At 39.3% G+C, this 12506-nt stretch overlaps 1 protein-coding gene across 2 annotated transcripts in view; it reads left to right on the top strand.

The window, feature by feature from the left end:
* The window catches only part of DOCK8 (dedicator of cytokinesis 8), a 329548-nt gene that overhangs the window by 95889 nt on the left and 221153 nt on the right, over window positions 1-12506 (top strand). For both annotated transcript variants that reach the window (XM_069086859.1, XM_069086866.1), the window contains exon 3: window positions 5790-5965. In XM_069086859.1, the coding sequence (XP_068942960.1) occupies window positions 5790-5965 (176 nt within the window). The remainder of the gene's footprint in view (window positions 1-5789; window positions 5966-12506) is intronic.

Genomic DNA, 12506 nt, shown 5'->3' with positions numbered 1-12506 from the left:
GCATCTACAACAGAACAGGAAAAGGATTTCGGCAGGTGAAAAGCTAGATAGTTGACAGGTGCTGCTTGGTTGGTTTTTTATGCTGGAGGAAATGAGTGACCCCACCCTTCCTCTGCTAATTTGACAACAAGCAGCTGGCTGAATGTGTCTCTGTTTCTTCCTTAGTAAAAGGAGGGGTTTGTACTGGGGACATCAAATCAGAGCCTGTATTGTGCCTTGAACTCCCCTCCAAAGTGTGTAATGGAGGGGCATCTAGGTGGCGAAGTCAATTGATCATTGGCCCCGGAGTCAGGAGGACCTGAGTTCAAATGTTACCTCAGATGCTTCACACTTACTAGCTGTGTGACCTTGAGCAAGTCACTTAATCCCAGTTGCCTTGCCTAAAAGCAAACAAAGAAAAAAAAGAGCAACATGGAGATCAAAGTGTGTAATGCATCAGAGAATCAGACTTCGAGCCAGAAAGGACCCCACAGGTCAAGTCCATTCCCATACCATTTTAGGGATGAGGAAACAAATCCAGAAAAATTATGACTTACTGAAGGTCATATAGGGAGGAAGAAACAGAACCAGGATTTTAATCCATAACCCTTTCTACTATATCTATTCTTCCTCCTTTCATCTAAGGGAATATGGACTCTGGGCTATGAAGGGTAAGATTTCACTTTATCTTTTCCCAAACTAGTGTTTTTCGTGTCATTTCCTGGACATTACCAAACCATGCCACCTATATTTTGGTCATCCGACCCATTTCCCCAACTATCAGATCCCAGACTTTGGGCTCTGATGGGTGAGCTTTCATATCTTTCCTGGAACCAGGCTGCCATCTCATTTCCAAACTCTGCCCCATCTCTTTTCTAGCCCCTCTTTACATACAGTCTTTCCCCTCCTTAAAGACAAGTAGTGTCTTTTTCACTTGTATCTATGTTGCCAGCAGTGCCTGGCACACAGTAAGCACTCAATGCATTTTTTTTTTCATTTCTTCACATGTAATCTGATTAACGAGTCTTTGCAAAAACAAAGATAGTGCTCCAAGTTCCTGCTGTACGCTCGGCACTGTTCTAAGAACTAGGTGGACAAAGACAGAAATGAACCATTTCCTGCGCTTCCATTGTAAGCAGGGATAGAGGGTCACACACATGTGGTAGTGGTGAGTGGAAGGGGAGAGAGGAACGAGGCAGCAGCACCTGCTGGGGAAAGAACATGGGGATAGGGACAATGAATGTTTTTCCTACCACAACAAGCTGCTTTGTCGTTGGCCCTAGACCTTAGGGGCCTTCCACATAGGAACAATTTTCTCATACTTCTCCGAATGTTTTACACAGAAGTTGTTGTGAAGTGACTTGCAAATGATCTTCCCATTTTTCTTTAATACTTCCACAGTGCCTAGCACAGTGTTAGACACGGAGTAAGCATTAATTAAAACATATTGAATTGAATTTTATTATCAACATCAAAAAGGTCCTAACTGAATATCATGCTCTACTACAGGAATTGATTCAGACAGCCAGACTTTCTGCCTTGTAAAAGTTTATTATCCAAAGCTAACTGGACTATACCTAATTCTGTCAGGAGAACTTGTGTTTTATGAATTATAAGACAGGAAAGAGCACAGATTTGCTCCGATTATTTTTTCTGCATTCAACAAACATTCATTAAAGGCCTGTTATGTGCAGAGCTCTGTGTTAGTGCTGGGGGAGATAAAAAGAAAAATATTGGACTACAGGGAATTCGATTGTCAAGATAATAGTTATTTTACTTCTGTCCTTTCTCAAACCAGGTCACCACCAAAAAGAATAGCTCAAAGTAATTGAAAGCTGGCAGTTTTCAGTTTCCCTTCAGTGCTGGCAAATTCTGTCATTCTGAAAAACACGTTTTAACTAAATGCATTTATGTGATGGTTAATACATGCATGGTGCAAGAATAATATATACTTCAGATGAGAAAATCATTCATAAATATTTTATTTTATTTCTGTGCTTATCTTCATATAACCTTTTTCTGGTGGTGTGTGGTTTTTTTTAGTTTAGCTGAGATTTTAAAGACGGTATAAAAGAAACTTTGTCACTTATTTTCTGAATTACCATTTGTTCAAAGGACTGTGTGTGTGTGTGTGTGTGTGTGTGTGTGTGTGTGTGTGGACAACTGCCTCACAGCCCTGTGTTATTAAGGGGACTGATATTTCCCTTCCTTGTTTTCAGTTACTGGAATTTAAATTATTATGCTAATAGTGATAAGAATAACCTTTTGGTGGCCTGTCTTAAAGCCTGGTTCTCTAACAATGTGTTGGTGAGCATTTACATTTGGAATTAACCATATCCTTTATTATTAGTTTCAACAGAGGATGATTAAATTATTCAGGGCTAATTTTGGGGAAACAATAGATTTTATCTCAATAGCTACAATATTATTGTGTATTAACTTTGTGTCAGAGCTCCCTCCTAACATGGATAAAAGTCCTGGGTACATTCTGGGAGGGGGTCCTCTCACTTCTCTGGCTCACTGTCCCCACCCAAGGGGAACATGGGAACTTCAGTATCTCCACTCTCTGAAAGGCGGCTACCAGCTCCCCCTAAAAAAGTCCTTAAGCTTACAAGGCATCAAAACATAGAACCATTTTATTTACACAATAAAGAACACAGAAGACATTTGCACCCAAGCCTATAAAGAATCAAGACACTCTTCACATCTGGAAGCCAGCATTCTTCCAGAGAACTGTACAGTTCCCATATCTTACAGAGCTATCTACCACAGTGGAGCCCAGATGAGAGAGAGGAAAAAAAAGCCAGGGTTTTCTCCTCTACATCACTCTGCATCTCGTTGCCTTTTCACCAGCATCTCTCCTCTTATTGATGTTCCTTGGCCTTTTTTCTCCGTCCCTTTAGGGATAGTGGATGTTTCTTCCTGATGTTGCTATTTTCAGTTTCTTGTCTCTGCTATCCAGATCTCTCCCAGCAATGTTGCTTATTACCTTCTTTCTAGCTACCAGATTTTGGGTGCCTGGATCATAGAGCTATTATATTATAGTCCATGATCAGCTGACATGATAGCGTTACAGTTCTTTACCAACCCTTGGACATCAAATGTCTCTGGTCTGTTTCATTTTGTGGTATTTTACATCCAGATTCCACCATCTCCCTCTCCTGACAGAGGGGCTCTTCAAGTACCTGTCAGAATACCTTCTCAAATAGACCTAATTTTCATATAGATTCAATTTATGCAAAGTCTGCCACCTCTTACCCCTGGCAATACTCCCCACTGAGTCTGAGGGATTTGGAGAGGCGATCCCTCTTTCTGTCCATTTGTCTTTCTTTCTCTTGTCTGCCTCCAGGATAGCTGGTCCAGGTAACATGAATTACTCTAGGCTGTTTAATATAGATAGATCATTAAAATGGAAAGGGAAATAGCAGATCTGGCCAAGCAAAGGTTCCCTTGACTTAAGAGAGGGACAATCTTCTGGCTACATCTTATGCATAATATTAGTGCATAAAATACATCCAAACTTCAGGAGGTATTCAATAAGTATTTAATGATAGAATCACGGTCAATTAGGTGTTCAATGGATGTCCTTTGAAGATGATACTAGTAACTTGTGTTTTATAAAATATTTGACCATACAGACATCATATTTTCATTTTTTGGTTCAAGGATGACTGTTTATGGGGACAAATGTGGCCAAATAAACCCATCATATGAACAGCTGGCCCTTCTTCCCAAGTTAAAAGGATAATTTGTCCTTTCAGTTACTGCTTACATTGGATGGGTCTCTCCCCGTCTGTGGCTTTGACTCTGTCCTTGTCAGCATGATACTTTTGCTGAAACCAAAGGAATTGCACATTCCCAGTTACTTTACACCAGTACTGTATCTCCATTGCTGCTGTTTACCTGATGCTACCTTGTTTCAAGTTCCATGTAAATATAATCTGGAAGGGCTTCACCCACCATCTGCCCATATGACTGACACACTTCGTAAGAACTTTCTTAGTGTCCTGGGCTCATCCAGTCTCAGCCAAGACAGCTGAGCTCAAGGAGTAGAATTTTGATTCTCTGTTTTTGACTGGCCTCCAGACCACCATGGTTAGTGACTTTGGCTAGCATCCTTAGTGTTTTAGGATAGTTAGGTACTTTTTAAGGATAGCAAGAGACCATATGACCAATGACCATAAAAGACTTAACATGTTTCATATAAATGAATCCTTTATTTTTCTAAAGAGTTGCCATGACAATGACCCTGGAATCAGAAGGAACTGAGTTCAAATCCAGCTTCAGACATTTGACATTTACTAGCTCCATGATCCTGGGCAAGTCACGTAACCCTGATTGCTTCAAAATAATTAGTGCCTCATTGTGGTATTTGGGAAAAAGCTGTGATATAAGTGAAGAGAGTGCTGGATTTGGAGCCAAAGGCCAAGAGTTCAATCCTGACTTTCAACCTATGTTGCCTTGGGCAAATAATTTAATTTCTCTAGACCTCATTTTCCTCATCTTTGAGAAGGTTGGATTAGATCGTAGATTTAGAACTGGAAGGTACTTTATAGGCCATCCAGTATTATAAGGAAACTGAGACTCAGAAGGCTAATGTGACTTGTCCAGATACTAAAGGTCAGGGGTGGGAGTTGAGCCCAGGCCTTCCCAATGCCAAGTCCAGTTCACCTTCCACAAATTCATACTTCCTCTAAGCTGATCTCTAAGTTCATATTTATGAGCCTATGATCCCAGCACGAAACCTTGCTGTGTTTTTACACAGTAAATGTAATATGGAGAACTGAGGTCAAAAAAACCATTTTTGCCTAAAATACCAGAATGTACTTGCATTTGCCCTAGTTTCCTTTGTGTGAGTAAACATGACCTTAGTAAGAACTTAGTAGGAGATGTTTGACATTGGAGGTTTAGCTGGAAAAGTCAAGGGAGCTGGGACCTGTGCATTCATCTGTGTGGGGAACTCCCAGTGTGGAATCCCTCCTTGAAGCATTTTGCCAACTTCTCTGCATCTCGAGATCTCAGGGAGCTGACCAGGACACATATATACCTGGGTAGTATGGGGCAGGGACTGTGCTGGAACCACCAAGGTCTTCCTGATTCCAAGGCTGGGCCTCTCTCCACTATTCCACGGTGACTCTTGCAGAAGGAATTATAAAAATATTTTTTAAAATCATAAAAATTCCAGCATCTCATGATCTCATTCTAAGTCTCATGATTTCTCACTGGGATGCAACTAAGTTCAGAAAAATTCTGCCTTGGGATGTTTTTAATGACCCATCCTGCTATGACTTGACCCCATATCGTATTTCTTTTCTATTTCTATATCATTGCTTTTCGTTTTGGTAACATCTTTGCTATGTAGCTTTTTAAAAAGAGCAGCGTAAAGGGAAATTGAAGCACTTTTTGAGTAATAGTAATAGCTTACATTCATATCACATTTACTACGTACCAGACACTGTGCAAAACATTTTACAAGTATCTCATGTGATCTTCATGACAACACTGGAAAGTTAGGTGCTGTTATCACCTCCATTTTACAAATGAGGAAACTGAGATGAACAGAGTTTAAGTGACTTGTCCAGAGTCATACAGCTAGTAAGCGTCTGAAATTGGATTTAAACTCAGGTGTTCCTGACTCTGGGCCCAGTATACCACCTGGCTCCCCCTTTAAGGAATATTGCATGAAAATTCAGTATCCTATTAAAGGATACTTTGACATCTTTACCTTAAGAAACACCATTGTAGGAATTTTCAAATACCTAACAAGCCATGGGTTGTTTTTTTTCTTTTTCTTCTTCCTACCACTCCAGCCTCAATTTTATGACCCAGTGGAGCCAGCAGATTTTGAAGGACTTCTGATGACACAATTAAATAGCCTGGATGCAGAACTCATCCAAGAGCTTGGCGACTTCACAGAGGATGATCTGGAGGTCGTCTTTACACCAAAGGAATGCCGGACTGTGCAGGCTTCTCTGCCAGAGGAAGGGTGAGTCCTTTCTTACCCGGCATTACTGTTTATAGAACTTCCCTGAAGTGCTGCGTAAGCTAAGTCCAACTTGTTTTTTTTTTTAAGTTCATGAAATAACCCATATAGGAAGATGTAGCTTGATCATATAAGCTTAGAATTATAAAAGTTATCATCTAAGGCTAATATGTGAGCAAAAGGACCCAATACAAAGGTAAGAGATATGAAGGAAATGAGCGTTCATATAGCATCTGCTTGCTATGTGCCAAGCACTTTTTACAAATGTTATCTCATCTGATCTTTACAACAACCCTTTGAGAAGGGGCTTTTAATATCACCTGTTTTACAGTTGAGGAAACTGAGATAGACAGAGGTTAAGTGACCTGCCCAGGGTTACACAGCTAATAAGTGTCTGAGGCTGGATTTGAACTCAGGTTTTCCTCTATCCACTGTGCTACCTAATTGCCTGTAGAAAGAAAGGAAAGAAGGGAGAAATAGAGGAAGGAAGGAAGAAAGAAAGAGAAGGGAGGAAAAGAAGAAAGAAAAAAGAGGGAAGGAAGAAAGAGAAAAGAGGGAGAGAAGGAAGGAAGGAAAATGAGAAGGGAAGGAAGAAAAAAGAGAAGGAAGGGAAGGAAATAAGGAAGAAGAAAAGAAAGAAAGAGAAGAGGGAAGAAAGGAAGAAGGAAGCATGGAAGGAGAGAAGAAGTCACCTAATAAATGTGTCACTTTAGAAATAGAATCTTTGGTTGGCTTTCATCTTTTAATATATTTTTTTAAAGAAAGGAAGAGAGAGAAAAAAGAAAAAAGACAGGATAAGCATTAAGTTCTGCTCTCTGGGGTCCACCAAAGCAATTCTAATCCCTCTTCTACAAAACAACCCATCTGATCAGTGATAAAGCTAGCAGGAAAAAAACCAAAAGCACCTGAAAATGGTACAATAAATAATAATAATTTCCTGGATTTGTTTTCGCTTTTATTTTTATAAAGCTGTATATATACTATATATGTCATTAGCATATATTATATCTATATATACTGTATGTTATATTAATATATAGTATAAATTATATTAGCATATATAGTATAATATTATATTAGCATATATAGTATGTATGCGTGTGTGTGTGTATATATACACACACACAATATAAACTGTATATATATACACACACACAATCCCCAAGAATTTAAATTTTAGTCGTGGTCCTACCCCATGGTAGTTATTTGTCAGTAATTTAAGTTTTTTTAATGTGAGGACCTAGAAGACTCTAGAAAGGTGTAGCAGCAAGCACCCCAGCGTCCCCAGGGTGGCTGCCAACACAGGTTCTTAGATCTGCTTTTCTAAAGGAAAGCAACTCAAAATGGGTTAACAATCTTGCTTTAATCAATCAAATATATCTTTACCTAGTTCAGGGGAAAAAGGTCATCACCCTGAACTTCAGAGTATACAGAGGTTACAAGCAGAAATTACAAGAAGACAAAGAAACAAACAGATCAGCAGACAGGCCTCCAACTGTCCAACCATTACATCTATACCTAGTCAGTCACCAGAGAGGGAAGCATCAACATCTGGGTTTTCAAAGCCCGGGGGCTCTCAGTGGCTGCCCAGAGTCTCTTCTGGTCAAATCACACAACACTTCTCAAAGTGAGCCCCCAAACAAAGCCTCACATCAGGGTGTATATAGCCTTCTCCTGGCTCAGAGAATGTCACAACCCTCTTGACCCACTGCTCAATCTCAAAGTATCTCCTTAAAAATAAGCCACCAGCCCCAGGCTCCAGGTGTACTTAAGCCTATCAAATGGCCTAGGGCCAGGGAAGACCTGAAATTTACATTCCCATTACAAAAGGCCAGATGGGAACTTATGCCAGGGCCCTCTTCCAGAAGCTGGAGGGGACAGTTGCTGGCATATTTTGCATATTTACATATTTTATCTAAACAACCTCAAGTGAGGTAGATTATCCACATTTTACTGTTGAGAACTACAAACAGAGAAAGCTGAGAAACAGGTTAAGTAACAGAGGCACATTAGGGCAAAGCAAGGATTGGAACACAGGTCTCTCCTGTGCTCCATTTGCACATCACCCACTGCCTTTCAGAAATCTCATAGTAGATGGTAAGCGCCTGAAACTCGGCACATCCCAAACAGAAACTCTTTCCTCCCAGACCCTCCTCCTCCCAACTTCCCTCTTACTACTGAGGACATCACCATCCTCACAGTTTCCCATATTTGCAACATTGGTCATCCTTGGCTCCTCACATTCACTCTCCCCACATGACTGATCTGTTGCCTAATCTTGTTTTCACCTTCACAGTGTCTCTCTCAATGTCTTCTCCATTCAAACGGCCATCACCCTCATTCAGGTCTTCATCACATGATGCCTAGACTGTTGTAATAGTCTTCTAATTACTTCAAGCTTCTCGCCACTCCAGTACTTTTTAGTGATTTTCCTAAATGTAGATCTATTCACACCAGCTTCCCTACTTAAAACCTCTAGTGGCTCCCTATAACCTCGAGGATCAAATATAAAATTCTCAGGACAGCTAGTGAATATCCTGAGTTCAGATTCAGCCTCAGACACTTAACACTTATTAGCCGTGTGACTTTGGGCAAGTCACTTAACCCTAATTGCCCCTCCAAAAAGCAAAAAATAAAATAAAATAAAATTCTCTGTTTGGCATTGATGGCTCTTTATAACCCAGACCCTTCCTACCTTTACAATCTTACAATTTACCCCCATCCACAGTCTTATTCAGAGTAGCTAGATGGTACTGTGGATATAGTGCAGGATTTGGAGTCAGGAAGACCTGAGTTCAAATCCAGATTCAGACAATTATTAGCTGTGTGATCCTGGGCAAATCATTAAACCCTGTTTGCCTCAGTTTCCTCATTTGTAAAATGATCTCAAGAAGGAAATGACAAACCACTTCTTTGCTAAGAAAATTCCAAAAAGAGGTAACAAAGAGTCAGACACGATTGAAAAACGATTAAACAACAGCGTTATTCAGCTACACTGGCCTACTTCCTATTGCTTGCATAGAACACTGTCCCTTGATTTTCCTGGTTTCTTTAAAGCTACCTTCTTCAGAAAACGTTTCCCAGTCCCTTCCAAGTTGCTACTGCCTCCCTTTCTGGGCTATTTCCCATTTAAAATATCTTGTTATTTACATCTAGTTAGTTATATCATATATTTATGTAAATACATATTTGTATATATATCTTGTTATTTACATCTAGTGACTGTGATAACATATGCAGTGTTCTTCACTCATAGCCCCTCACTTTTTTTTTTAAGCAATCGGGGTTAAGTAACTTGCTCAAGGTTACACGGCCAGGTATTTCTGGGTGGGTGCTAAGTGTCTGAGCCCGGATTCGATTCCAGGTCATCCCAACACTGGAGCCGGTGCTCTTACTCGCTGTGCTACCTGGCCACCCCTAATAGCCCCTCACTTCTATTGAGAAAGGAAGAGACAGTGTTTTATCATTAGTTCCCTGAGGCTAAGATAGTTATTGCAATTAATCAGAGTTCAGCTGCCTTTGAGTATTGTTTTTAGCTACATCATTATAGTCATTGTGTATATTTTTCACTTGGCTTTGCTTAGTTCACAGTTCATACAGGTCTCTTCCTTCTCTGAATTCCTCATGTTGGTGATTCCTTTTGGCACAATGATACCATGTATTGTATACCACAGTTTGTTTGGTAACTCCCTAATTAGATCTCCCATTTTGTTTCCAATTTTTTGATACCACAAGAAGTCCTGCTATGCAGTCAAAACTACTTGGTACTGGCTGAGGAACAGAATCAATGGAATAGATAGGATACACGAGACTCAGCAGTCAATGACTATAGTAATCTACTGTTTGATAAATCAAAAGACCCCATTTTTGGGGATAAGAACTCACTATTTGACAAAAACTTCTGGGAAAACTGGAATATAGTATGACAGAAACTGGGCATAGACCATTATCTAACACCATATACCCAAATCAAGTCTAAATGGGTGCATGATCTAGGTATAAAGGCTGATACTGTAAGCAATCTGGGAAAGCAAGGAATAATTTACCTGTCAGATTTATGGAGAGAGGAAGACTTTATGACCAAATGAGAATTAGAGAGCATTATAAAAATGCAAAATGGATAATTTTGATTATATTAAATTGAAAAACTTCTGTACAAACAAAGCCAATGTAACAAAGATTAAGGGAAAATTGGGAAAGGATTTTTACAACCAATGTCACTGATAAAGGCCTCATTTCTAAAATATATAGAGAATTGAGTCAAATCTATAAGAATATAAGTCATTCTCCAATTGAGAAATGGTTAAAGGATATGAATAGGCAGTTTTCATAGGAAGAAAATAAAGATATCTATAAGCATATGAAAAAATGCTCTAAATCACTATTGATTAGAGAAATGCAAATCAAAACAACTCTGAGGTACCACATCTCACTGGTCAGATTGGCTAATATGACAAAACAGGAAAATGACAAATGCTGGAGAGGATGTGGAAAAATTGGAACACTAATGCATTGCTAGTGGAGTTGTGAACTGATCCAATCATTCTGGAGAGCAATCTGGAACTATGCCCAAAGGGCTATAAATAATTTCATACCCTTTGACCCAGCAATACCACTTCTAGGGTTGTAACCCTAAGAGATCATAGAAGGGGGAGGAAGACCCATATGTACAAAAATATTTATAGCAGCTCTTTTTGTGGTGGCAAAGAATTGGAAATTAAGGGGATGCCCATCAATTGGGGAATGGCTGAACAAGTTATTGTATATGCATGTAATGGAATACTATTGTGCTATAAGTAACGAAGAGCAGACGGTCTTCATATTTACCTGGAGAGGCTTATGTGAACTGATGCTGAGTGAGAAAAGCAGAACCAGGAGAAACTGGTACACAATTAAAGACACAATGTATGTGTGACGACCAACGTTGATAGACTGGACTCTTCTCAGCAATGTAGTGATATAAGTCAATCCCAAAAGTCTCATGATGGAGAGAGATGTTTACATCCAGAGAAAGAACTGAGTTTGAACCCAGATTGAAGCAAACTACCTGATCTTTTTCTTTTTCTGGTTTGGTTTTGTTTCCTCTTTCCCATTGTTCATTCCACCCAATACAATCCTTCTTTATAACCTGACTAATGTCTAATGTGAAACTATTTGCAGATCCTATACTTGATTGTATGTTGCCATGGGTGGGAGCAAGGGGAGGGAGGGTGAGAAAATTTGAAACTCAAGGGATTGTGGAACTGAATCTTGTAAACTAAAAGTAAACAAACAGATTGATAAAGACCAAAAAAAAAAAATTAAAAAAGAAGTCCTGCTATGAATATTTTGGTATTCATGGGACTTTTCTTCCTGACAAATAATGGAACTGCTGGGTGAAATGGTATGAACATTTAAGTAACTTTTCTCACAAAATTCCAAATTATTTTATGGGATGGTTGGACTCATTCATAGCTTTACCAGCTTGGTCTGCCTTCCATCAACTATTCCATCTTTTATCATCTTTTCTGCTTTGAAGTGTTTGAGGTGAACTGTCAAGAGTTCTTTTCATTTTCATTTTTCTGATTATTAGTAATGTATGATCAGTGACTTATTTATATGGTTATTGATCATTTGCAAGTCTTTTTAAAATTATTTGTTCATTTCCTTTTTGTTGTTGTTTACTCATTTCCATTGTGTCCAACTCTTTGTGACCCCTTGTGGGGTTTTCTTGTAAAGATATTGGGATGGTTTGCCATCCTTCTCCAGCTCATTTTACAGATGAGGAAATGACTTGCCCAGGGTCACCCAGCTAGGAAATGTCTGAAACTGAATTTGAACTCAAGAATTTGAACTTCCTAATTTCAAGCCCAGCCCTCTCTCCACTGTGCCACCTAGCTGCCCCTTTAATCACTGGGAAATGGATCTTAAATATTTTAAGTCCTGAAAGTTTTAGAGCAATTTTAAGCATGAATAACTTCAGAAATGCAAATGCTACAAACTTACAAAAACATTGTTTGAAAGTTTAATTATTTTAATTTTTAATATTCATTTAGTTCACTGAAATTGAATAATAAATTAAAATTTTTAATTCTGATGAAATGGGTTTCTCGCACCCCCACCCTGTCATCGTGCACCATTGCTGTTTAGTCGTTTTCCAGTCATGTCCACCCCTATTTGGGGTTTTCATGGCAGAGATACTGGAGTAGTTTGCCATTTTCTTCTCCAGCTTATTTTAAAGCTGAGAAAATAGGCAAACAGGGTTAAGTGACTTTTCCAGGGTCATACAGCTAGTAAGTGTGAGGCTGGATTTGAACTCAGAATGGATGTCTTCCTGACTCCAGACCCAGCACTTTATCACTGTGTCTAGCTGCATGCATGGTGCATGCACCATTTTCTGGATGACACTTTGTCAGACCTGTGGATTGGTTGAGGGGTAAATTTTTACCTTTACCTTTACCACTTCAGTCACTTGATGTATCTCTGTTTTTATTTCTTCTTGTGGGGTCACATCAAAACTGTCCTGTTTGTATTAAAACCTTATTCTTAAGACTAGGATTACAAG

This window comes from Petaurus breviceps, unplaced genomic scaffold, assembly GCF_028583685.1.
Source record: "Petaurus breviceps papuanus isolate PSGF00001 unplaced genomic scaffold, PetGlider_PUasm1.0 118, whole genome shotgun sequence".
Taxonomy (NCBI): domain Eukaryota; kingdom Metazoa; phylum Chordata; class Mammalia; order Diprotodontia; family Petauridae; genus Petaurus; species Petaurus breviceps.
This window is presented reverse-complemented; position numbering and strand designations above follow the sequence as displayed.